Source organism: Marmota flaviventris, chromosome 8, assembly GCF_047511675.1.
Source record: "Marmota flaviventris isolate mMarFla1 chromosome 8, mMarFla1.hap1, whole genome shotgun sequence".
NCBI classification, from domain to species: domain Eukaryota; kingdom Metazoa; phylum Chordata; class Mammalia; order Rodentia; family Sciuridae; genus Marmota; species Marmota flaviventris.
The window spans coordinates 97,026,754-97,052,493 of NC_092505.1; the positions used below are offsets into that span (position 1 = coordinate 97,026,754).

Sequence of the window (25,740 nt, forward strand, 5' to 3'; positions counted from 1 at the left end):
ATGTTTTTTATCAATGAACTATAACATGCAAAGTAGAAAGAATAATTATTTATGTTACTATCACTAATGATAATGCTGAGTGATAAGCATCACTATGGGTACTAAATGCTATTAATGATGAAACTCAGGATTTTGAATGGCATCTGTCCAGAAGATTTTCAGTTAAACTAAGCAAAGAGGCCAAAAGAAACAAATGGTGAGTTATATAAAACTCCCCAAAAGAGAAGGCATTTTAGACCAGCCTTGCAAATAAGAACCAAAGAATTACAAGTGAAATGGCCTTTTTTTTTTTCTTAGCCTGCTATTCATAGGAGCTCAAATAAATGAAATAATTTTTCTCTGCTTTTCACTCAGCAGTAGATCATTGGTAATCCAAGGTTGGTAGAAAAGCAACTATGAAACTCAAGGAAAATACGAGAAGAATCCCCTCTCCCAGATTGGATAAGGACTTTCTAAGGAAAGTGTAAAGATCATAAAGTAAAAATAGATTTAGTTCCATAAAAGTTTAAAAAAAATGCATTAAAGAAATCACAAAGGAAAAATAGATTTAGTTCCATAAAAGATTTTTAAAAATTTCATTAAATAACCAAATATCAAATTATCTGATAGGAAAATTAAAAACTATCAAAGAGATAATTTGTTTATCATTAGTAAGACATATATATATAAAGCCAATGGACAAAACAACAGACAATTTGCAAGGGAAGAAATATGAGTAATACATAAAATATATAGTCTCAGTTATCACTGAGATGTAAATTAAAGCAAAATTTATGTATAACTTCCATCATTGTTTTAATAATGAAAAATAAGGCATAAATGTCAGTAATGTTAGTAGGAGTGTAAATTGGTATATGCTTTTGGAAAAGCAATTTGTCAGTATTCACTAGGTGTTTTTGCTTAGTTTTTGTTTTAATAAGAATCTAATCTAGGAAACTAAAATGGATGGATATACATATTTATATTAAAAATGTTTATATCAGTGATATAAAATAGAAGAAATATAAGTAATATGCAGATAGTTCATTTATTGTGGATTTGTATAATGGAATATTATACAGCAATTTAATGTAGTTTTAAAAAACAGTAAACAAAAAATTTAATGAAAGTGTTCACAAAAAACTATAACATAAGATCCCTTAAAAACAAATTAGTCACTTAGTAAGACCGTAATTTTGATAAAAGAAACTTTGAAGTACATCTCTAAAGAAAACAACAACAACAATAACAACAAAACAAATGGCTTCAGAGGAAAAGGGAGAAGTGAATTTGGACAACAGGTTAGTCTCGACTGACTGTGAATATACTGTTTAGCATCCTTGAGTATCAAGTTTCATATGTGTGAAATGGAAAATTATTCTCGTCATTTTCTCACTGGATTATTGTCTCAGAATGAGAAAGTATATACACAACTACAGAAGTCACAATTATTGGTATTATTTCTGAAGTTTCCCTTTTGCAGATTCTGATGTTTTCAAAATGAAAATTCTCAAGTGGAAATCTGTGTTAGTTATTCAGAGTCATGGAAATAAACATAATCTAATGGAAGTGTGGGCGCTTGCTTGGTCTCTAGGGACATTAGAACACTTAACATTCGAATTGAAGACTTTGATTTTTAAGAGCATTTCCCAAGCCACTTGCCTCACATCCAACAATAAGCTTGTCATTCTGTCCCCACTCAGTTAATGACATGCCTAAAGGATGCACGAAACCAGTTACAGTGGCAGGCAGCTCAGCTCCAAGAAGTTACAAGGGTTATTTATCTTTATGGGACCACTGATGTATAGAGCACTTCTTATCTGATACTTACCTAACTGTAAATGTGCCCAATCTGTCAGCATGATATCTGAGAAATGCTTTAATTAACTATAGTTATAGCCAAGGGAAAGGATCCACCAAATTTTCCCCCAATAACAGAGATTTAATGGAGATATGATAATTGAGGTAGTTTGTCATTTCGATGAAATATTTTAGCAGCTTTTTGGATAGTTCTTGAGTCATGTACATGGACGCATTAGTTTATTTTGCTTTATGCAAATATTCAATGTGGTGTGATAAACTGCATTTGCTATTGAAAAATTTGTAATGCTAGATTATTACATTGAAATAGGGTTGCATGTTTTGATAGGTAAATCTTGGCAGCTTTATATTTCCATTTCTGTCACCACAGCCCTTTCATATGTAGCTCAGATGGTATGAGGTTAAGGGTGGCTTGAAAACAAATTGCCTGGGCTTGCATATACATACAGTGCCTACATGTGGAAGAACAGGACTGGGACTCTCTCTCCTGGATTTTCTTGACCTGTATAAGTGGTTCTTCACATTTAATCAGAAAATTTTTGTTACTGTAAACAGAGTTGCATTCAGGTTTTAAATTCAAATTCTTCTGTGTTGCAGCCTGGGCACATGCGTGAGTTTGTCCCCGACGGAAGCGAAATTTAAATGCATTCATTTAGATTATTCATTGGGAAAGTTTGTGGGTAACAGAGAGTTCACAGGGTCAGCTATGCCAGTGGGGAAGGCAGAGATGCATTTGTCTCCACCCTTTTCTAAGATTTGAGATCACTTTACTGGAACAAACAGTACAAGTGATTTCACTCTTTGAGGAAATAGGTAAAATTTTACTGACCTTTAACATATAATTAATGAAAGAATAGCATTCTACTTATTCAGGTGCCTATTTGTTTTCTACTGCTTACATGGGCAAGTTTATAAATTACATGGTATCTTCCAATTTGTAGCGTTTATTGAAAAACCCAATATCTTCCCAGTGGCAAATAGAGCCTTTTAAGAATTTATAATGTAATTTTGTATTCATAGTACGTGTTTGTTGCAAATCTAGAGAGGTTTTTATATTTCTGAAATTTTATTTAATAATATTTTTGAGACAAGGTATTGTTTTGTTGCCCAGGCTGGTCTTGAACTCCATGGCTTAAGTGATCCTCCTGCCTCAGCCTCCTGAGTAGCTAGGACATGTCACTGTGTGGCTTAGAGATGTTTTCATATGTTTTTAGCTGTACCAAGACTGGCAGTAAACTTTTGGATATTATGTTGAATTGCAAAATCTCCCTGAAGGATAAAATTAAATGGGCTTTATCAAGTATGTTTGGGCCCTGAAGTGAATTTCTCTGATAATATTTCTTTGGGGCATTGTTAAAATAGTTCATTTTGATGTTGGGTTTGCAGCAAAGTGTCTAATCTGCTGTATTCTATTTCTATGCTTTGAAAGTGCTTTTCAGGATCAACATAGTTTCCTATATTTGGCAGAAAAATATTGATTTGGTGTCATAGCTCAATAAAATTATATGTTAGGTTAATTATCTATTTAACAAGTATTCATTAAACACCTATATGCAGATCACTTGGAGAATTCCTAAGAAGTGAGAATTCTAACACCTCTTTTTAAGGGCTATTTCCTAGTTGGGAATAAAACAACCATACGCATTAAACCCTAAGCAGCAATGCACACAATTTAATTGCCAAACTGATGGTTGAAATTATGTAAGAATTCAAGAAAAGGGGATATTCATGTTAAATGGGATGGGGAGGGACAAGTTAGAACTGGATCTGGGAGGATGGTTAGGAGCTGGTTGGGCAGATGAACTCCAGAGGTAGGATTGCCAGGCAGGAAGAACTGAAGAAAAAATGATCACAACTTTACAAGAAAGAGATCAGCTTATTGTGGCTCAGGAGCTCTTGTTGAGGAGTGTTGAGGATCAGGAAGGGAGTATGACTTAAAAATGAGATAGATTATTTTTTTTTCCCCAAGCCAAAGAGTTTTACACTTTACCTGCAGACATGGGGAATTATTGGAGTCTGTTGAACAGGAAGACAGGTTTTCTAGAAAGATAAATCAGCAGCACTGTATAGGCTCAGTGTTGAGGGACAGTGGAAAGAGGCTGATTATTCTGGAGGTCCTATAAGAGGATCATTAGAAAATTCAGGTGTGAAAATGTGGATTGAAAGAACTGGATGGAGGTGAAAATCTTGCAGGAAATGTTTTTCATTTCGTGACTGAATAGACTGTAAGGTAAAGAAGAGAAAATGTTCATGTTATTTTAAAGCCCCAAACATTGAGAATCACGGGAAAGACAATATTCTTAATGGAAATAGGGAAGTGGGCAAGAGACGGGATGTGGGAGCAGATGTTAATGTCAAGCTTTGGACATATGCTGAACTCCAAAGAAAATTAGTTTGCACATTGAGGACCTAGTTACCATAAGTTTGGGTCTTGGAGTTCTGTCATATGTTTAGTTTTTAATGACATCTCAGTGTTAAAACCAAACTGGTTATCACCTCATTAGAAGATCTTTTGCATATAACATCATTTTGTACTTGATAAATCTTGCAGAAGCAGGAGTCTGGATTTGATGGACAATTGTTAATGAACAGTGTAGTTAATTTCTACGATCAATTAGCAAAGTAATTAGAGCTAGAACTCATGTCTTCTACCCTCCATCACAGTAAACTATCTTGGGCGACCTTAATAATTCATGGAACTGCAGGGTTGGTATATCATTAAGTCTACCTGTCTAGTCATCAACCTGAAGCTGAAATTCCTTCATATTGACACTAACTTGTGGTTATCTGCTATATAAGAACCCCTGGGATTTGAACGGAATTCACTCATCTTACCTTTGGATGGCTCCGGTTGAAATCTGTCTCCTTATAATTTTGACCCATTTTTCTTAGTTCTTTTCCTGAAAGTTCAAACCAATCAAGTATGACTTTCAGTCCATAATCCTGGTGGAAAAGAAACACGTATTCATTCAAGACAACTGAAATCCCCTTCAATGGTAGAAGAGACAAGCTCAGCCATAATTCTTTCCATCACCCCAACCCCTGAGTCGTAAAGGCCCTGAGGTCGCACACAGAGAATCTATTTACTTCAGGTGTATGCTGTGCTGCTTTGGGAAGGCTTGGGAGTCTGTGCACAGTGCTGGCTCCTATTTGCTCTACCTTGCTGTCTGTCCCCTCCAAGGTCTTCCCACCTCCCCAGGAGACATTGCTCATGCAGAGGCCTCTGATCCTTATCACTTCTTAGTCTGAAGGAATTTTTCTTCTCTTTTTGGTGCACCCTAAGGCACCCCTCCTTTTCTTCCTTGCTCTAGAAAAATCCACTTAATTTCTTTAAAGATTTTAGCTTTTGCAAATGTCCAGAGAAATCACTAGCTCTGAGTAACTTTGACTTTTTGCTCAGCATAGGTTACTGAGGCAAGGAAATACCAAGGGCTTGGTGAAGTGTTTGAAATGAGAAAGGAAAAAAATAGGGAAAGGACAAACAAAGACTAAAATTCCAGCGAATAATTTCCCACCCAAATTAAAGCCTTGTGTACATGGCAGCCTTTGGAACCTTTGACAGCTCTCTTGCATTTGTTCCAAGATACCAGGGATTGATAAAACTTTCTGCTAAACTCTATGTTCTTGTCAGCTCCCAACCTGGGATGATTTTGGAGTAAACACACGTTTACTTCTCATGTCTACTTTATTCAGTCTGAAAATTAAGCTGCTGATTATTTCCCAGGTGTGTAATGGAAGGAGCTGGCCCCTGTGGGTATTGACAGTGAAGGATTAGTTCATCTGATCTGTGGATTCACTACAGATAAACCACAGAGACTATAATCCCTATTGCCTCTGCCACCTGTGAACAATAGAGATTTATAAGGAACGCATATTTGGGGAATGGTCTTCCCTCTTTAGCCTTTGCAGAAGAACAACCTAATAAGGTGTCTACCCTGGTGGAATTGTGTCTCTCTGTATCAGTAGGAAGTCATAAGTTCTTATTTATTCACAGGTAATGAGTGTGTATATGGCAATTACCCTGAAATACCTTTGGAAGAAATGCCAGATGCAGACGGAGTAGCTGGCACTCCCTCCCTCAACATTCAAGAACCATGCTCTCCAGCCACATCCAGCGACGTGTTTACCCCCAAGGAGGGCTCTCCTTACAAGGCTCCCATCTACATCCCTGATGACATCCCCATTCCTGCTGAGTTTGAACTGCGAGAGTCAAATATGCCTGGAGCGGGACTAGGAATATGGACCAAAAGGAAGATTGAAGTGGGTGAAAAGTTTGGGCCTTATGTGGGAGAACAGAGGTCAAACCTGAAAGACCCCAGTTGTGGATGGGAGGTAAGAACATATTCTGAGTCTATGCATATCTACATATTCAGATATGTAGAAAGAAAAAAAAAAGTTAAATTATTTAAGTGTCCTCGAAGTAAGCAAGTTCCATTTGTTGCAATGTTTTCAAATAGGTCTTTAAGAATGAACTCCTTTACAAGCTCACTTTTTGAGAGAAACAATGTGTTACTTAAAGGTATAGCAGAATAAAAGGGAACCCCATCGAATAAATTGGGCAAAATGTTTGTGTATTTATATATTTATATTTGTACACAAGCACACGTTTCCCATTTTTTTTTTTTGGAACTGAAATAAACCAACAAAATAGAATATGTTTTTATAGTTAACATTTTGAAATGCCAGATGTGGCTATCTTAAATAGCACATGACATTAGCAAACCTCATAATCACATGCCGTGTTTATTGTATTTTATCTCTTTGTAGGAGGAAGAGGCTTGGGGGATTGATCATTTTCTCTGTTTTGTGGCTATGTGTCAAACTTGGTTCTCTTCCATCCTGCATTTTCACATTGCTCTGTGTCCTAATATACTTCATTTCTTTTTGATAACTGTGCTTTGATTCTGCATGCTTCTAGAATGGGTATCATGTACTCAATGCTGAAATCTGTGATGGTTCTTTATATTCAAATCTATTGAACGAATAATTCAAGCATGAAATGGTTCTGAAAATCCGTTGCTGGTTTCAGCAGTACTTCTCATAGAACCCATCAGGCAATAGCTAAGAATTAGAAGTTACAGTCTGATTACAAAACGTCTAAATGAATTTTATTTCAATAAGGAGAGGTTGTTATTCTCTTGCATTTATAATTTTTTGAACAGATCTATGCATTTTTTGTGTGTACAGTCATATTTTTATATACATGAAAGTAAAAGGAAACTGTTTACATGTGTGTTTCTATATTTATATTGATACACACATACTTCCTATTTATTTTTGTAATTTGAAAACCTTAGTGTTTAAATCCCCAGCATCATCATTTCTGGAAAATCTTGTCTACAGCTAAAAACTTGGAGGCAATTTCTGCATGGGTAAAAAGGTGTTTTTGGAGATGTGATTGACCTTTGGTTTCATAGTAATTCAGGTAGACAGAAATCAGATAAACTAGATTTATTTTGATATGTTCTCTTAATATTTATGATCATTAATAGAATATCTGGTTAGCTTTTAAATAGAAATAAATATGCAGTGCCTGGAGGACTTAATTCCAACTTTTTCTCCTCTTGCTTTATATGCGTCCTCTTGTGAAATCTGTTCAAAATGTCATAATGAAAACAACTCTCATCCAAATTCTGAGATGCCCAAAGTTAAGATCAGGATTTAATATGATTGCAAGTGAGAAATGCTTCCTTAATCTTGTTTGCAGCCACAACTGCAGCCCCAGCTAAGTTGTGGTTTAGCTACACTACCTTCAGCCACGTGTATTGATAAGAGATTTTTTTTAAAAACCACTGTAGCTTAACTGATATGTGAGTTGAATGCGTTTTAAACCAAATGCGTATGAACTTTACGTCATTATTGCTCACCTTAAAATAATGGCTATAAACATTCTAATAATAAGTAACCCATTAAACTTTTATTACAAAATCTCCAGAGTTAAACAACAAGTGAAGCTCTGGTCAAGATTACCCAGACGGCTTGGTATAAACCGAGGCTTAATAATGGAATCATTTTGCAGTTACAGGGTTGGTAAATGCAGGACTGTGCCTCTTTAAACGTAATACCTATGGATTGGGGGATGAACCTGGGGAAAATTCTGCATTTAGAGGAAATTTAAAAATAATTATTTTTTTCCTCCTTGGAGTCAAATGTCTTCAACATATACACACATAAATATTTACCTTGAGAAATGTAAAAGGATTTCTTTCATTATGTCAAAACTGAGTTGTTTTTATTACCTTGAATTCAAGATGCCTTTGTAAAATAGTTTGTGATGTTTTGGCCAAAGATTGTGCATTCTATCACTCTCTTTCACGTATTCAGCTGATGCCAACTTGGTAGTGTTCTTCCCCTTTTTACTGGTTACCCTCACCTTTTTTTAAAAATTGATTTAAAAAAAAAAATAAATGACAGCAGAATGCATTACAATTCTTATTACACATATAGAACATGATTTTTCATATTTCTGTTTATATATAAAGTATGTTCACACCAATTCGTGTCTTCACACATGTACTTTGGCTAATGATGTCTATCACATTCCACCATCTTTGCTAAACCCCTGCCCCAGTCCTTTCCCTCCCACCCCTCTGCCCTATCTAGAGTTCATCTATTCCTCCCATGCTCCCCCTCCCTACCCCACTATGAGTCAGTCATCTTATATCAGAGAAAACATTTGGCATTTGTGTTTTTAGGACTGGCTAACTTCACTTAGCATTATCTTCTCCAACTCCATCCATTTACTTGCAAATGCCATGATTTTATTCTCTTTTATGGCTGAGTAGTAATCCACTGTGTATATATGCCACATTTTTTTTTTATCCATTCATCTACTGAAGGGCACCTAGGTTGGTTCCACAGTTGAGCTATTGTGAATTGTGCTGTTATAAACATTGATGTGGCTATATCCCTCTAGTATGCTGTTTTTAAGTCCTTTGGGTATAGACTGAGGAGTGGTATAGCTGGGTCAAATGGTGGTTTCATTCCCAGTTTTCCAAGGAATTTCCATATTGCTTTCCATATTGGCTACACCAATGCAGTCCTACCAGCAGTGTATGAGTGTGCCCTTTTCTCTGCATCCTCACCAACACTTACTGTTTGTCTTCATAATAGCTGCCATTCTGACTGGAGATGGTATCTTAGAGTAGTTCGATTTGTATTTCTCTAATTGCTAGAGATGATGAACATTTTTTCATATATTTATTGATTGATTGTATATCCTCTTCTGAGAAGTGTCTGTTCAGGTCCTTGATCCATTTATTAATTGGGTTATTTGTTTTTTTGGTGTTTAGCTTTTTGAGTTCTTTGTATACCCTAAAGATTAGTGCTCTATTGATGTGTGAGGGGTAAAGAGTTGCTCCCAAGATGTAGGCTCTCTATTCACCTCACAGATGGTTTCTTTTGCTGAGAAGAAACTTTTAGTTTGAATCCATCCCATTTATTGATTCTGACTTGTCTGCTGTGGAGGTGACCAGAGAGCTTTTTGTGATTTTGGCGCATGATACCGAGTAAGGGACAGTGGAGTTTGACTCTATATAAAGTATGGTCTTTTTTGATGTCTCCCTTGTTACTACAAAATCCAATCATGGTCAGCAAAGACACTTTCACAGAGTACCTCACCTGCTCCTGCGTTCCCATTTGTGATTGTCCTCATGTCACATCTGCCCATCTTTAACAACCAACTTACCATCCTCTGTGGGTAGACAGAGAATTGTGATTCAAACTAATAAGACCTTTATTTTTGATACTATTTCATTTCTTTAAAATGGTGAATTAAAGGAAAAGAAACATCTTAGGCACTTTCAAAAATAGAGGAAATCCAGTTCAGTGAACAATTATTGAGGACCTACTGTGCATCAGATTCTTCACTAAACATTTCCCCTACAGAAACTCAGCCTGCCATCACTGGATAAATGATTGCTATCGCCAGTCCTGTTCTGGCTTTTTTCTCTCTACACAGCTCCTCTTCTTGTGCATTTTCTGTTTTTACAAATTGGACAACATGTATCTAGTTGTTCAAGACAAGAGAATATGTGATCTTGACTCAACTTTGTCCCACAACAACAATGTCTAATTTATATTCTATCAAGCCCCCATTCTGTAAACACAGTTCTTCCTGCCTGCAGATCTCTTGTCCTGCCCATCCTTAGAAAACTTCTATTCATTCTTCAAGTTCACTTCTTCTCTGTCACCATCCATGACCTTTCTAATCACAATTTTATCCTACTTGGAAAGGTGAATCGATTTACTAAAGAACTTAAAATATCATGTAGTATCAAGATTGTTTGCCGAGATTCCCTAATAGGGAAAGATTTCCTAGAGGGTTTGCAAGGCTACATTTTTCTAGTGCAATGTCTTGTCTTTGATCAAATTTTTGTGGTTCTACCCAATGCTCAACATATTTTAGAAAAATAAGTAGATTATATTAGTATGCTCAGGCTACCATAACAAAATACCATAGACTGGGGGAATTAAACAACAAAAATGTATTTTCTCACATTTTTGGAGGCTGGAAGTCCATGATTGACATTCTGGCTGATGTGGTTTTTAGTTAGGGCTCTCTTTCTGACTTGGAGACAGCCACTGCTTTGCCCCCTTGCCATGTCCTCCTATGATCTTTCCTAGATGTGAGTATGGGGAAGCAGACAGATGCATGCAAGCCTATATCTATATCTATATCTATATCTATCTATCTATCTATCTATCTATCTATCTATCTATATACACACACACACACACACACACACACACACACACAGAGCACAATCTGGTATCTCTTCTTGTAAGGACATTAGTCCTATTGGATTGAGGCCCACCCTTATGACCTCATTTAAATTTAACCTTACCTAGTTCTATCTCTGAATGCAATCACTTTGGGGGTTGGAGCTTTATCATATAGATTTGAGGAGGACAAGAATATTCAGTCCATAAAACAAACAGTCAACAAGTAATTGTGCCATGAAGAAAGTGAGTGAATGAATGAATGAATGGACATATGAAAGAAAGAATGAATATAAGATCATCTGACTTTGAAAGAGGAGGCAAGGAGTAGGAGCAGAAGGAGCTCCACGGAGAACTATAGAATCTGGAATTTAGCGAGGTATATTGAAGATCCACCTCTGCCACTAACTGTGATTCTAAGGAAATTGCTTGGAACGCATTGGTTCCTGCTTTTTTATTTGATTGATCTATCAATAACAATTGCCTCACATCATTAGTTGTTAGATAATTAAAATTAAGTAAAGAAGTATGGTAGTCCCTTAAAAGAGTTTAAAAGAGAAAGATCAAACATAACATTAGAATCAGAGGCCACACTTCTAAACATTATTTAAATTATTTTTTATTTTTTTAAAAGCTGAATCTATTTTCCAAATAAGGTAAGTTGGAATATTCCTTAAATTTGTATGTTAGAGAAATAGGATGTTTTTGAAAATGACATTTAGATACACAAAATATGGTCAGGTAAAAAAAGCTATATATGTGAGAAGTGGCACTTTATGATTTTATTTCAAACCAGTATTGGTTTAAGAAAAAGGAACCTTTAAAATAATACTGGAGTTTGATAGTGATGGTCACCTTCAACAACTTGGAGTGTACATGATTGTCTCTAGGACCTGAAAATAGTGAGGGATAGAACACTTTTTCTGAGGTTCTGAACTTTAGAGTTATTTATGGAATGGATTTTTTTTTTTTTTAAGTTTCATTGTTTCAAGATGAGGCTTTCTTCTGTGGCCTTCTAAAGATGACCTGCGTGATCACATGGGAACCGCAGGGCAGAGCAGAACAGAGGGAATCAGACTCTTGGAGGGAGACTCTCCAGCCTTGGATCCTCCTGCAGGCTCTGTGTGCTAGTTGAGTGATTTGCAAAAGTTACTTCTTTGCCCCTCAGTTCATTTTTATGTAACATGTGGATAATATCCATGCCTACTCAATTAAGTTTGTTGTGAGGATAGAATTAAACATTGGGTGTCGAATGTAGCAGAGTGCTGGTAGAAACCCACAATAAATGTTCAAAACAAGTACAGCAACTTGGCTAAAATACAGATCTAGCATAGAGTCATTAGAACAGGCAAAGGCCAATTATTATATTTTACTGATTGGTTTTTGCAAACTCTTCCTCTTCCCTCTCTGCCTCTTGTTTCCTGGAAGTTCAATTATCTCTGGGATGGTCAAATTATGTGACTCTGGGTTTATTTGAAAAGGAAGCACTGTTTCCTATTTAATAAAGGAAACAAGGATTTAGGAGAGATTTATAAATTTGTTTTTAATCCAAAGAACAATTTGGGTGGTATGTTTTTGATAGTCTGAGATAGGTCATTGGAAAAATAGTGTCAAGTTTCGCTTCTTTGAAATATTGTCATTTAGCCCATTTTTGCCTATCTCTTTGGCCATCACAAAACCCTGTAAGTGTATGTATCTCAGTGGATGATGTGCCTACTGTGTGCCAAATCCTCTATTGTGTTCATCTCACTAAGAATTGCTCCAAACTAGTTTGATCAGGTATGAACTTAGCTTTTCTTTTTCTCTCCTCAAACATACATATATATTCATATGTAGAAAAATAATGACACGAGTGGACAGTAAATTTTTCTTCTGTTCTGTTAAATAGATGGGAAGGAATAGTAGAGATTATACTGGAGTCAGAAATTCATTAAATAATTTTGATGCAGTGTTTTGAAAATACATTATGTTCTAGCAATATAATCCTGACGTGCAGAATTACAATGAAGGTGTGCCTCCTATATCATTTTACAATAAATAGTTCTTGCATTTGTAAGTTTGATTTTGGGTTCTGCAGTGATGTTTTAGGTATTGAAACATGGAATCTTTATATAAACTGAAGCATGAATATCCATTAAGACCACTAACAACACTATTGAACTTTCAAGATGCCTAACAGACTGTGGCAGAGTCAGGGAACTGACAATCAAATAATATATGATTGACAAAAAAAATGGGATAAATTGGGATTTTAGAGACATATATCAGTACCTTTTTATTTTTCTAGTTTTATTGAGATATAATTGGAAAGTAAAAATTGTATATAGTCAAGATGTGCAGCATGTTTTGATGTGTGTGTGTGTATAGTGAAGTGATTACCACAATCACCTCATGTAGTTACCTTCTTTTGTGTATGGTGAAAATACTTATGGTCTATTTTCTTAGCAAATTTTAAGTATACAATATATTATTAACCAGACAGAATGTTGTGTATTAAGTCTCCAGAATTTATTAATCTTATAACTGCAAGTTTGTATTCTTTGACCAAGATCTCCCTGTTTCCCACCTCCCAGTTCATGGTGTAACCACAGTTTCACTCTCTGTTTCTATTAATTTGTGGTTTCTAGATTCCATGTACAAGTGAGATCCTGCAGTATTGTTTCTGTGCTTGGCTTATTTCATTTGTATAATGTTCTCCATGTTTATCCATGTTGTTGCAAAAGGCCTAGTTCTTTCTTTTTTAAGGCTGGATAGTGTTCCATTGCATATTTGCCTTCATTTTTTTATTAGTTGCTCAAAACATTACAATGATCTTGACATATCATATATCATACATTTGATTCAAATGGGTATGGATTCTTATTTTTCCCACGTGTACAGATTGCAGGATCACATTGGTTATACAGTCACGTTTATACATACTAGTGTCTGTTGTATTCTGCTGCCCTTCCTATCCCCTTTCTATCCCCCCTCCTCTCCCTCCCCTCCCATCATCTCTCTCTACCCCATCTACTGTAACTCATTTCTTTCTTTCTTTTTTCCCCTTCCCCTTCACATCCTCTTATATGTTATTTTGTATAACAATGAGGGTCTCCTTCCATCTTCCGTGCAATTCCCCTTCTCTCTCCCATTCCCTCTCACCTCCATTGCATATTTGTATACCACATTTTTTTATTCATTCACCTCCAAAGACACTTAGGATGACTCTATGTCTTGGCTATTGTGAATAGTGAGCAAAGATGAGAGTGAAGATATTTCTTCTGAATGGTTATTTTATTTCCTATCCAGAAGAGGGATTGCTGGTTTGTATGGTAGTTCTAGTTTTAATTTTGAGGAATCTCCATATTGTTTTCCATAATGGCTGTACTAATGTATACCAATGTATAAGTATTCCCTTTTCTGTTTATCCTAACACTTATTATCTTTTGACCTTTCGATAATAACCATCCTAACAGGTTTGAGGTGATATCTCATGTAGTTTTTGATTTAAATTTCTGTAATGCTTGGTTATGTTGAGCACCTTTTTATATATTTGTTTACCATTATTTGTCTTATTTAGAAAAAATGTCTATTCAGTTCTTTTGTCCTCTTTTTCCCCCCTATTGAGTTGAGTGTTAACCCTTATTAGGTATATGATTTGCAAATATTTTCTCCCATTTCAAAGGTTTCTTTTTCTTTTTTTCCCCCATTTTGTTTGGTTGTTTCCTTTGCAGTGCAGAAACTCGTTAGTTTAATGTAGTTCCCTTGTTTATTTCTGCTTTTGGTGTCTCATCTAAAAAAATCTTCACCAAGACCCATATCATGGGAGACTTTTGCCTCTTCTTGTAGATTTACAGTTTCAAGTCTCATGTTTAAGTCTTTTGTCCATTTTGAGTTGATTTTTTTTATTGCAGTGTAAGATAACTATTCAATTTCTTTTCTTTTCCTTCCTTCCTTTCTTTCTTTCTCCTTCTCCTTCTCCTTCTCCTTCTTCTTTTTCTTCTTTTTTCTTTCTTTTTGCATGTGGATATCCAATTTTCTCAGTACCATTTATGGAAGAGACTGACCTTTCCCCATTATCTGTTGTTGGCACTGTTGCTGAAGTTAGTTAACTCCATATATGTGGGATTCTTTTCCTGCTTTCTGTTCTCTTCTGTTGGTCTGTGTGTCTGTTTTTATGTCAGTTGCACTAGATATCTTTGAGTAGTATTATTTTCCGCCTATGTTCCTCTATATCTGCTTGGGCAAAATGTGAATGTTAACTGGTTTGACATTGATTCTAGAGAAAATTTACTTTATTACTGAGAATGCAAGTACATGCAGCAAGTTGTAAATCCTTAGAGCTGGAGAAATCAGAAGTGAAGACCTTAATTTTAATTTTGAATGAGTTGATTTCAGCAGAGAAGAAAGAATTAATGATCCTAAAGAATGTCTTCAGTGGGTATTTAAGAAAGAGAAACACAATCTAATAATAAATATATATCCGAAAAGCTTACATTACTAGTTACTTGAGTTTTTGAAATATTATTTAAAAGATTGTCAATAGATTTTGAATTTTACTTTGTAAGGCGTTAAGAGCTCAGATGTATCTTCTTAGAAGAAAAATCACACCCAGGAACAAGACAAGCAGGTTTAAAAATCATTAGAAGTCTATTCTGTTATTGTTGGTAAGGCTACCTACTCCCAATATCTGCTACTCACCTATAGATCCTATTATGCTATTAAGCATTTATCACAGCAGCTTTCAGACCAGGCTTTTATTCTATCAGTTAAATGCTGCCAAAGACAGAAAATAATTTATTTGTACCTCTTAATCTAATCCTAGTAATTCAGGTGTAGGTGTCATCTACTGAAGAATCAATGTGTGAAGAACCCACTTTGCCTACCCTTATACACTCCCATCCCTCTCAAAATATGTGTGACTTATTACCTTTTAAAATTGATCATCTGAAAATCTACCAGACCTATCAGTACTGTACCTGGTACCTGTATAAAATCTAGGTGTCTTATGGTTGGTTCTACCTTGGCAGTGCTACAAAATAAAGATGTTTTTAACAGGCCTAATAACCTCTATTCCCCACCCCCAAATAAAACAAATCACATATTTTTCAAAACCATCAAAAGCGATTCCATTTGTAATGCCCTGAAAAACTTAACTCTCTTCTCCCTAGATATTTCCATCATTCATTCTCTTACTCTTTTAGCATCTCATACAACCAGCTTTCAAAGACTTTCTTCTCTCAGAATTCTCATCACTCTCCCCCTAATCCAGGAATCTTCCTTTCTATCTTTGTATTTTTACATTGTGTAGATGAATTTATCCAATATGATCTTTTCCCATCTTTTGGTTACCTGGTGTCTGGGATTAGCACAGAAACAAGGACCCAGTAGTGGATTCCAGAAAGATGACTTCCTCCTTGGGTCAGGTATGCAGACGAAGATGGTGGCAGGTACCCCTGCTCTGACACCTCTTATTCCTGCAACAACCACACTTGGGATTTTGCTTATGCATAGGTATGGTGTTTGCAGACCCATGGGACGTGGGCACCTTCTGCCTTCTCCCAACAAGTGGTATTCCCTTGTGACACTGCAGCTGACCTCCTAGGCTTCCCAGGTGTGCATGGCATGACACTGAAACCTCAACTGGTTGGCAGCCACAGGTGTGCATGGTTTGTTTTTTCTCTTTTCATTGTTTAAATTCTTGCGGTAGGAATTCAGCAGGTGTGTGATGCCAGCATAGAATCTCTAACCTGGCACAGAGGCCAGCTGCCCTGGGCGGGGGGGGGGGGGGGGGAGATGATTCTTGTTAGTCTCGCAACACTACCAGCCTGAATCCCCCCCACCCCCGCTTTTTTTTTCCTTTTCCTGGAAACCTCACACCCAGGGGAAAGACTCTGCCTAGCCAATGAGTTAGGATAAAGTCATCTCAGATAGCATGAAGAGTCTCCTTATGTAAACCTAGACTGCAGGTAGGAGCAAGTCACGGGGCTTTGCCCTCATGTTTGTTTGGTTGGTTTGTAGGGTTTTTTTCCTTATTTGAGCTGGTATCATTACAATTATTGGGATCTGGAAAATCTTGGACTTTGTTTCCCAAGGAACGTAAACCATCTTAGAATGCTGCTGTTGACACAGAAATTTCTGCTCACTTGATCGAGACTAAACAGTAGGATCACAGATGGGAAGTAATCCTGGATGGATGTCGTCCATCTTCCTGTCGTCTCACTAATCCTAGGACTGAACCAGTTCAGTAAAGGGCAAGGTAAACCAGGAGATCATTCTAGACTGTGGGTAGCCTTCACAAAGGCTCAGAGGAGGTTAGCTACAGTAATACTCTTTGAAGGAAGCAGATAGCTGGAGAAGGAGAGCAACTGCCACCAGTCTAAGTCCCTGTGGGGCTGAGGCCAGTTATCCTTTTTCTGTCTTTTCCCTCCTGAACCTCACTAAGCACATGTACGATGGTTATCTTGGCCAGACGATGATATCTAAAGAAACAGATAATACATGCTATTCAGTTTTATTCTCTCATAGACCTTTCCCCAGTTTTTCTCTTTAGAGTTACATTTGGGCTTTATTTTATGTTCGTTTTACTTTCATGTATATTTACTTTCACAGATGAGGGCTGAGGGTGGGCAGGGAGGCCACACAGTGATTTTTCTCTCTGGGTCCTGCACCCCTCTGAATATAGAACATACCCAAATAACATAGATGTCAAGTTGGAAAACAAAAAAGCTTGATACTATTTTGCCTCATATCCAGAGTAAATCTAGTTGTTATTCCCCTTAAGTAATACAAATATCCCACGGTGCCATGGTGACATACGTTAGAAAAGCATTTGTCTTGAAGGGCAACAGATGGGACCTGTATATTATACCTATGGCAAAGGGGTATCACCTGTGAATATCTGAGAGTCAATAGGATAGTTTTCTACCTGTGTCTTAACCTTTTACAATGCAGGTACTTATTTTTGCATGCTTTTGATCTAGAGGCACTAGCTAAAGACAATTGACTTCAATAATCCTGAGAAGAAAAGATTAAACCTCATATGAAACCATTAAGACCAGTTTTCCAGCTGTTATCCTTTTATGGTGGTATTTTGTGCATTCATCTTTGGCTGTTGCTGAAATATTATTTTAAGTATAGTATCTCTTGAGACTCGAATTCTCCCATAGTTGTAACAAATAAGTGAGATGAAGCCCTTACCTCGAGCTCCAGGATTGAGAATGTTCTGTCATATATTCAGCATTTATTTAGAGCTTACTTTACCTCCAAGCCATTGCCCCCCCCCAACCCCTTCAAAAACAAGGAAGGATAAAAATAGCCCAATGGATGATCCTCAAAAAGAAAAAGAATTATCATTGTGTTTAATAAGAGAACTGACAAGCAATCATAATTCTTTCCATTAAGTAAATATGTTAGAAAAATTTATTATGAAATGACATATTATGTGAGCCAGGAATCAAAGATGACATCCTTGCATTAAATACGGTAGATGCCATTAAGGAAAACAGTCAATATGTCACTAAGCCACGGCCTGTAAAAATTAAATTGATTTGGTAAATGTAAGTAAGATAGATCTGTTTGCTTTCATCATCAATTTTGAGTGGGTGAACAGGTGATGTCACCAACCTGGGAGCGATAAAGATGCAGGACCATCTGGAAAGGCAGGTGATGAATGGGCAACTGCTTTTGGATAGTGACAGTGCTGTGGTACTTTGTCACTTGGGATGCAGTACTTAATAACTTTTCAATACCATCATAATAAATTTCACTGCCTTATTAATATAGAAATGGTGAGTTATTACCATGATGGCGAGTGTAAATAACTGGAGATGCAGCCGTCAAAAGCTGATTGTTTGGGCATGTTTCTTTAAGCAACACAGTTGACTCGTGATAATCAACCTATGTCTATACCACTAGAGTTTATTGCACTTGTCAAAGGAAAAAGTAGTATTATTCAAAATTATATGAAGTCGTAATAAACAAGTTTAATATATTATCAGACTTTTCCTGTAAGTTTGCAAACATGAAGCAGTAAATCATTTTTAATAATGCCTTTTCATGTAAAGTAATGTCCTTATGCAGTAATAATGTCCTTTCTTAACTATTAACAAAACAGTCGACTTCTTTGTATGGGTTTTAAAGCGTATTTTTATTTGTACTTTTCAATCATTGGAACTCTGTGGCATGAAATCCTTTTGCAAATAAAGAGCTAAGGCAGGAACCTTAGAACATTTCATTAACAAGCTCGAAAGTTGCTGAGTACAGGCCATGTCACACGTTTCCATTTTAATTGAACAGATGTACTTACGAGTAAACCACAGCAAAAGAAATACAGACAAAATTATAAACACGTGTCCCTAAGAAGCAGGCAGGAAAGAGCCTCTGATGAGCATCTGTGTGTATTTTATGAAGCCAAAGACTACCACTTCATAAGTTTGTCACTGATGTCTCCAGTTTAATGAGGAGAAGCAAAATATGTAGATAGGTGCAAGTTGAAGATGAATTACTAGATCAATCACTTAGCACCGTCCGGGGTGTCTGCCATTGTTCCGTGGGAAAATCATTAGAGTCGGCAAGCCATTCTTATGTATCCATCGGGTGTTCGATCCGGGATGGAATATGGGAAACTTCCTCTTTCATGTCACTGGGATCTTTATACTGTTTCTCAGCCAGGCTGACTTTTAATTCTGACATTGTCTTTCAGGCTGCAGCCTGCCAGCCTCTTAAATGAAATGCCTCTCCACCATTTCTATTACTGGTGAAAAGAGAGCCAGCAGTCTATTAACAGGCAATAAAGTTCAGGAAGCCCAGGACTCATTTCTTGGGTCAGAGGTGAAAATTGCATACTAAATGAAACAAAGGTGTGCCTTGATCGCTCAAGAAGCAGCACCAGAGAGAACACACATGTTCTTAGCCAGAGTCTCCCACTTAAAGGGGAAGGAATAATCGTAATAATGTTGGCCGATGGAGTTAAGTACTCAGTTGAGAGAAATTATATCAATCTGACAAATATAGCCTTCACAGGAGATAAAGTCTCTAATGACCTTAAATGCATATATTTATCATTTAATTCAACAAGCCTATTCCCTTGGGCTTTTGACCAACTATATTTCCCCTCAAGTTTGGAAATTTTTTACTGGCCCAGAGAATAATGGCCATTTGTCAGAAGGCTCCAAAAGCTAAACACAGTTGGAAGCAAAGGACAGGATAGGGGGAAAAATGGCTAATAAGAGTCTTTCTACCTCAGAGAATATTAATATGAAGTTTTATTGATGCATGAGCTGCGGTATTTCGTGGCTGAACAGTAGGTGGCATACAGCATAGTGAAGAAATGGGGAAATTTTAATCTAAGTGATTTTCATCTGCTTTCATTAACTTCCAAATATGTCATCAGTGCACACAGCACATTAATTTGCCAAAAAAATAGGAAGGCTCGAGAGCTCTGAAATGTGCTAGTTGGATGTGGAAAAATCAAAAGGATCCCACAGAAATGGAAGCACAAGTTCTAACGTTTCACCAGGTGAGGGGTGTGTGAACCAGAAAGGCCTCAAGAATAGAGGGGCCCTTGTGCATGGGGGGGCGGGGGCTTTTCCTTGCATTTATTCTTGGTCTCTACTTGGAGTGTATCTGTGGTATACACAAAGCACTGTGACTCTGGTGACACCCTTCGTGAGGAGACTGTTCGTGCCTTTGTACTTGCTATCAGTCAGTGGTCCTTTCTTTGGGGCAGCCACCTTGGTAACCACAGTATCTACTTGCAAATAGATTTCTGTAAAACCATATTATCCTTCAGGCCTTCACTCCACCCCCGCCCCCAGCCCCCTTCCTCAACAATCTAGCCATTCATGTGGCATGGCTTCCTTGCCATATGTCTAGCGGCTTGTGTTTCAGGGAGGCTGTGTGACAGAGTGGAATGAACGCTGGGCTGGGTGCCAGGAACCTGGAATTCTTGTCCCAAGTCAGACTTGGGACCTTGGAAAAGTCCTTCGACTCTCCTCGGTTGTCTCACTAAGGTCTCTTCTAGGCCTACTTTCTGAGTTTCCAATTCAGTCTCTTATGCTTCTTCTTAACTTCCTTTTGTTCTTAATGAACATGCTCTACATTGCCATGGTTTGGGAGAGTTTTGGTCTTTGCACTTTTACTTTCTAGTTAAGTAGAAAATAGACATATGTTTAGCAATTTCCTGTATGTAAAACTAGTGTATAATTGTGTTTTACATAATTATGCACCTTTGATATGTGCATACCTCTTTGGATTTTATATTTGAGCAGAGAAAATTAGCTTGGGATTAAAGCTTTGGTTTGAGAGGAAAGTAAGTTGGGTAGAGAGCAGACTTTATTCCTATCATCTTTGAACAGATGGAGATATGAATTTCATTCTGTTTGGGGGGTATTACAAGTAAAGTCTCCATATTGCATCGTGTACCTATGCAACATTCAAAGTTACCATTCGAACCTCTCAAATCTAACATGGATGTAAGAGGATTTACTTAAAAAAAGAAAAGAGGTAGTATAAGGTAGAAGGCTAAAGAAAAATGGTTCCTTTGTTCAAACTTTCTACCATTAACTAGCTTTGTTACAACAAACTGGTTTGAATCCTCACCCTTACCATCCTCCTTCCAAAATTGGGAATATTCCTTGCATCCTTGTAAAGAAAGGTCTGGGGAACCCAGTCCTTGGGGAACCCAGTCCCTGGGTTGTCAGAACCACCACATCAAAGAATTAAATATTGTCTCCTTTCTGAATACCATTGGGAAGTGGCCTTCCCTAGACCCAACATACTCAGAACACCAGCACATGTTTAAATGGATCTTCCGCTGAAAGCTTTTAAGAAGTGTTCCTAAATAGCACAGAGAATGAGCATGCAGGGTTTCACCTTTGTGACTAGTTCATTAATATTTTTTGAGGCACATGGAGTGGGGTTGAGCAAGGTAAGAGTTCAATGTTTAAACTTCCATCAAGTGACCCCTCAGCCCCCCATTCTCTTGAACTTTCTTGACATATTCTTCCAGCAGCTTCCTTTGAAGGGTTACCTCTTCTTTTACTTCTTTACTACTCCTCTTCACCCTTACCACTCCTGCGTCTTGCAAACTCTGCCTCCTGAGGCTTCATTCAGAGAGAAGAAGGGCTGGTTTTCTCTGGCAGAGAGAGGTGTCATCTGCTCTGTAGAGCCAGGAAAATTCAGATGCTTTTGTTCCACCTTAGTTCTACTCCAGGAAGGGCCATTGCAGCACCTTTCTGAATCCCTAAGAACAAATGCCTCCTGATGGTGTCTTCCTGAGGCACCAGTGTTTAATCTTAAGTGAAGAAAGCATGCACTGACCTTATTCAATGTGGAATCCCAACCTTGGCCATCTTGTGAGTTTGCTTCCTTCCCCTTTGGACCCTGCTCCATCAGTGGCCTTTTAAATGAGAATGGCTCTGAATCACTGACAATAATGTCACAACTAAACATATTATAATGAAATATGTGGAAGTATCTCAGATAAATGGCAATGCATCTCCTAATCTCATTGTACAATGTTGTTTATTCTTAATGTTTTGAAAATTTGTAATACCTGCTGAGTCAGTGGGCCCTGAGACTTTCTGGTCACAAATTTGGGAATTCATAGATCTGAGCTCTTCAGGACCCATTATGACTTACAACATGTTAAACTTTGCTGTTTTCCATTACCTTGAAACGTTTTGAACATGAGGAGTACAAGAATTTGTATTTTTTTCTCACAAGAAATCCAAAATGTGTGTTGGAAACTGAGGGCAAACTCTCTAACAGGATATTAGAAGGGGGAGACTTGAATTACACATTTGAGGATTTATGGCTGAAAGGAACAGTAGCCCAGAGTTGAGCTTTTGCCTGAGTGTGGCTAGAAGCCTGCTACAGTACTAGGCCAATACTAGGTAGCCCTTGCTACACTGAGCATGTCATCTTCTCCCTTTGGTTCTCTTGATCATTAAAACTGTGTGTTAATGTCTTTCAAGATTTGCAGAATGGACTAAGTTGCCACCAAACTGCCACATGCTTTAATTCTTTACTGATACAAACTTGGCTATATCCTAAGATCTCTCTTCATGTGGGGGCTTCCATTGAGAACAATGTGTCTTTAGTAGTACACTGAATTGGAACATTTACTACGAAATTCCAGCTTTTTTTTTTTTTTTTAACTTAGGGAAGCCATCAATCTTGAGAAAACCAGATGTGAATATGATTTTAATGAGAGAATTTCCATTTACTTTCCAGAGCATGGGAATTCTCCTTTGAAGATGATAGGGATATTGTCAGCAACATAAAAGTTGAAGAGTAGTTGAGTTTGCCTCTAAACAAACGAGGTTAAAAAATAATGAAAGCATTGGATGAAGTCATGAACTGTTGTAATTCAAATTACAGAGCTCCAGTATGGACCTCTGAACACCAGTTTGTCAGGAAGGTTACAAAGGGGCTAGTGGCCCGGAGGTGCATAATGTGACTTGGTGAATTTGACTCTAGAATGTTCATAGGAAGGTTGATTTCTTAATCAAGTACTTTAACTGATGGATGGAGACATGGATCTCCAATTGGCTTTAGTCTGTGCTCCACAAATCTTCCATGAGTCTCATGGAGAGTATAAGATACAGTTGGGAAGTGTGATTGTAAAGTGTTAATTTCTATGTATTGTCCAGCTACGCACTTCCAAGCACTGATCCCCAATCACCATCCTCAAAGTAGTGTTGAGAAGAGGAAAAGAAATTATTTTACCTTCAGTTTCTTTGGAATAGGAGGAAGGGACTGCCCTGGGGTAAGGTGACACATAAAAATATGAAGACTTTTAAGTCAAAAAGGTGGAATTTTGTGGTGACGTGCTATGGATATTGGCAAAAGTGATAAATTATTTTACCATGTTCAGGTAGACCAGGTTAATGCAGGTGGAATAGGGCTGTGGGATTAGTTAGTTTCATTTGAGGGAACAAAAAGATGAAAAGGAGTACCAATTGCCATAGTAGGATGTTAGAATTTATTAGCCTAGATGGGAGAGGTTAAATATGGTGTACCACAGGTAGCACTTATTCCGTCAGACGCCCTTCACTGAGAATCTGTCATCATTTTGAAAGCCACTCATATTTTCACCTTCTTCTAACCTTTATCAGTTTGTTTTATTCTTATGAAATACTTTATATTTATTCTCATGTATTAAATAGTACTTATTCGTTCTAGTCTAGATCTTAAATTTTTTTGCCCTAAAAGGCTTAGAAGTTTCAGAAGGTCAGAGATCTTGCCTTTGGGTAGTTCTCTTTTTGTCTAGTCATCCTCAGGCTCAAAATTCTTTTACTATATTGGCTTTCTGTTCTGTAAAAGAAAAGATGTGTGTGTGTGTGTGTGTGTGTGTGTGTGTGTGTGGCTTTAGATAAGGCATATATCCTTGAGGTAATTAACTGACTCAATATAGGGTATGATGTAGGGTCACTCACAGGTAGATTACCAAAATGGCAGAAGAAAATTAGGTAGTAATGAAAACCGGGCTAAGTTTTAAAAATGAGTGATTTCGTATTTTCAGGAAGAATGGAAACCTCTATTTAATATAAGTCCTTTGGTCATTGAGATGTGTCAGAAACCCGGTCCTTTATTCTGAAGTGCCATTGTGTTAGCGCTGAAATGTAAAAATAATAAACAGCTGACATTTTAGGCACAGACTAAACATCAAGCAAAGGACATTACATCAAAGCTCTTGAGAGAGTTACGAGACGATGAGATGCCAAAAGAAGAAAAGTGTGAAACAACCACAAAGTCTTGAGCTTACAGTGGTGGATTTATCAGGGTAAACAGTTTACCCAACTCTTACATTAGGGAGGTTTCATTTGTGTGGAAAATAATTTTTCAATTTGAATTTCACAAAAGCACCGGTGAAATGCAGAGGATCACTCATGGTTCTAAAATTCATTCATATTTTTCCTCCTCATTAATTAATTAATAAAATTAACTCCACAAGTTTGTACTGCCTGTCTGCCATAAGTCCTTGGGAAATACCTAGAGGATTTTAAGGCAGAGAATAATGTCAGTTTCCCTCTCCTCCCTTCCTCCATTTCCCTTCCCTTCTTTCCTCCATTTTTTTTCTAATTTATCTTTTCTTGTCATTAGTCAAATGTCAAGCTAACTCCCTTTATCCAATAGTTTTGGTTAAATTAATTGAATGTCCACCTACTATATGTCACCTTCCCTCAGGACAAACATTCACAGGATTAGACCATCTGAGGGACAGTCAGACATTTTGAGGATGCAGGTGGGATGCACATCTGCAGTTAGTCACTTATGGGGGCATTTGTCTATACCTGAAATTACTTGCAGGTGTTAAACATGTGCTTATAAAACAGGGAATAGGTATTTGAGGTCCAGTAGTAGTTTGCCTCTTCATTGAATACTATTTTCTCTCTTTCCTATCTTTGAGTTATTTGGAGAAAAAAAATGCATATATTTTAAACTTTATGTCCTGAATGACTGCAAACAGGAGATAGAAATGCTGCTTTGGGTCTTTTATGTGGTTCAACTAACTATTCTTTCTGGCTCCATGGATTCATTTATATTTGGGTTTTATAGAAAAAAAATGCTGTAAAGTTTTCTAGTTTCGAAGACAAAAATTGCTCATTAAAATCTATGATATGTAGTTTTAATGAATGTTAGCCACTTTTAAGGCTATTGTTATGTAGCTGTTAGTGTTCCCAGTATTCCTAATAAAGGGCAAAATTATCTAAACTATTTATTGAGGACTAATGGGTATTAGTAAACGTTTTTATGAGCTTTCACAAAAGCATATTAACCACATGTCATGTACCATGGCATAAAGAATTGAAACAGTGAGAAATTCAGCAAACAGGACCCCAGTGCTGTGTTGACATCCAATGTGGCAGATTTTGAAAATTCTGTAATCATTTTTCTCCGTATGTGACATTACTCTTGTTCCTTCTTCAAAAACGTTTGCCTCAGCGTGGGGAATTATAGATAATTTGATGCAACAGGTTTAAGTTACCATTTTCATAGTGAAAAGAATAGCTTAGCATGATCCCGATTTTCCTTGGTTTCCTCCCATTCTCGAAAGAAGCAGAGGTATTCACATTTCTTTGTCTAACAGTTTTATAATGTCTTAAGAGATTAACAGTGAGCATGAATGAGGGCCTACGGATTAGACAACACAAAGCCTGGGACGCCCACTACCTTGCTTGCAGATTTTACATTTTCCAGCATTGCTGAGCGAGTATAGAAACTAAGAAAAGA

The 25,740-nt window shown here is 37.1% G+C and overlaps 1 protein-coding gene across 13 annotated transcripts in view; it reads left to right on the forward strand.

The window, feature by feature from the left end:
* The window catches only part of Mecom (MDS1 and EVI1 complex locus), a 544,883-nt gene that overhangs the window by 261,845 nt on the left and 257,298 nt on the right, over positions 1–25,740 (forward strand). For all 13 annotated transcript variants that reach the window (XM_071615485.1, XM_071615493.1, XM_071615483.1 and 10 more), the window contains exon 2: positions 5,795–6,132. In XM_071615485.1, coding sequence (XP_071471586.1) covers positions 5,795–6,132 — 338 coding nt within the window. The remainder of the gene's footprint in view (positions 1–5,794; positions 6,133–25,740) is intronic.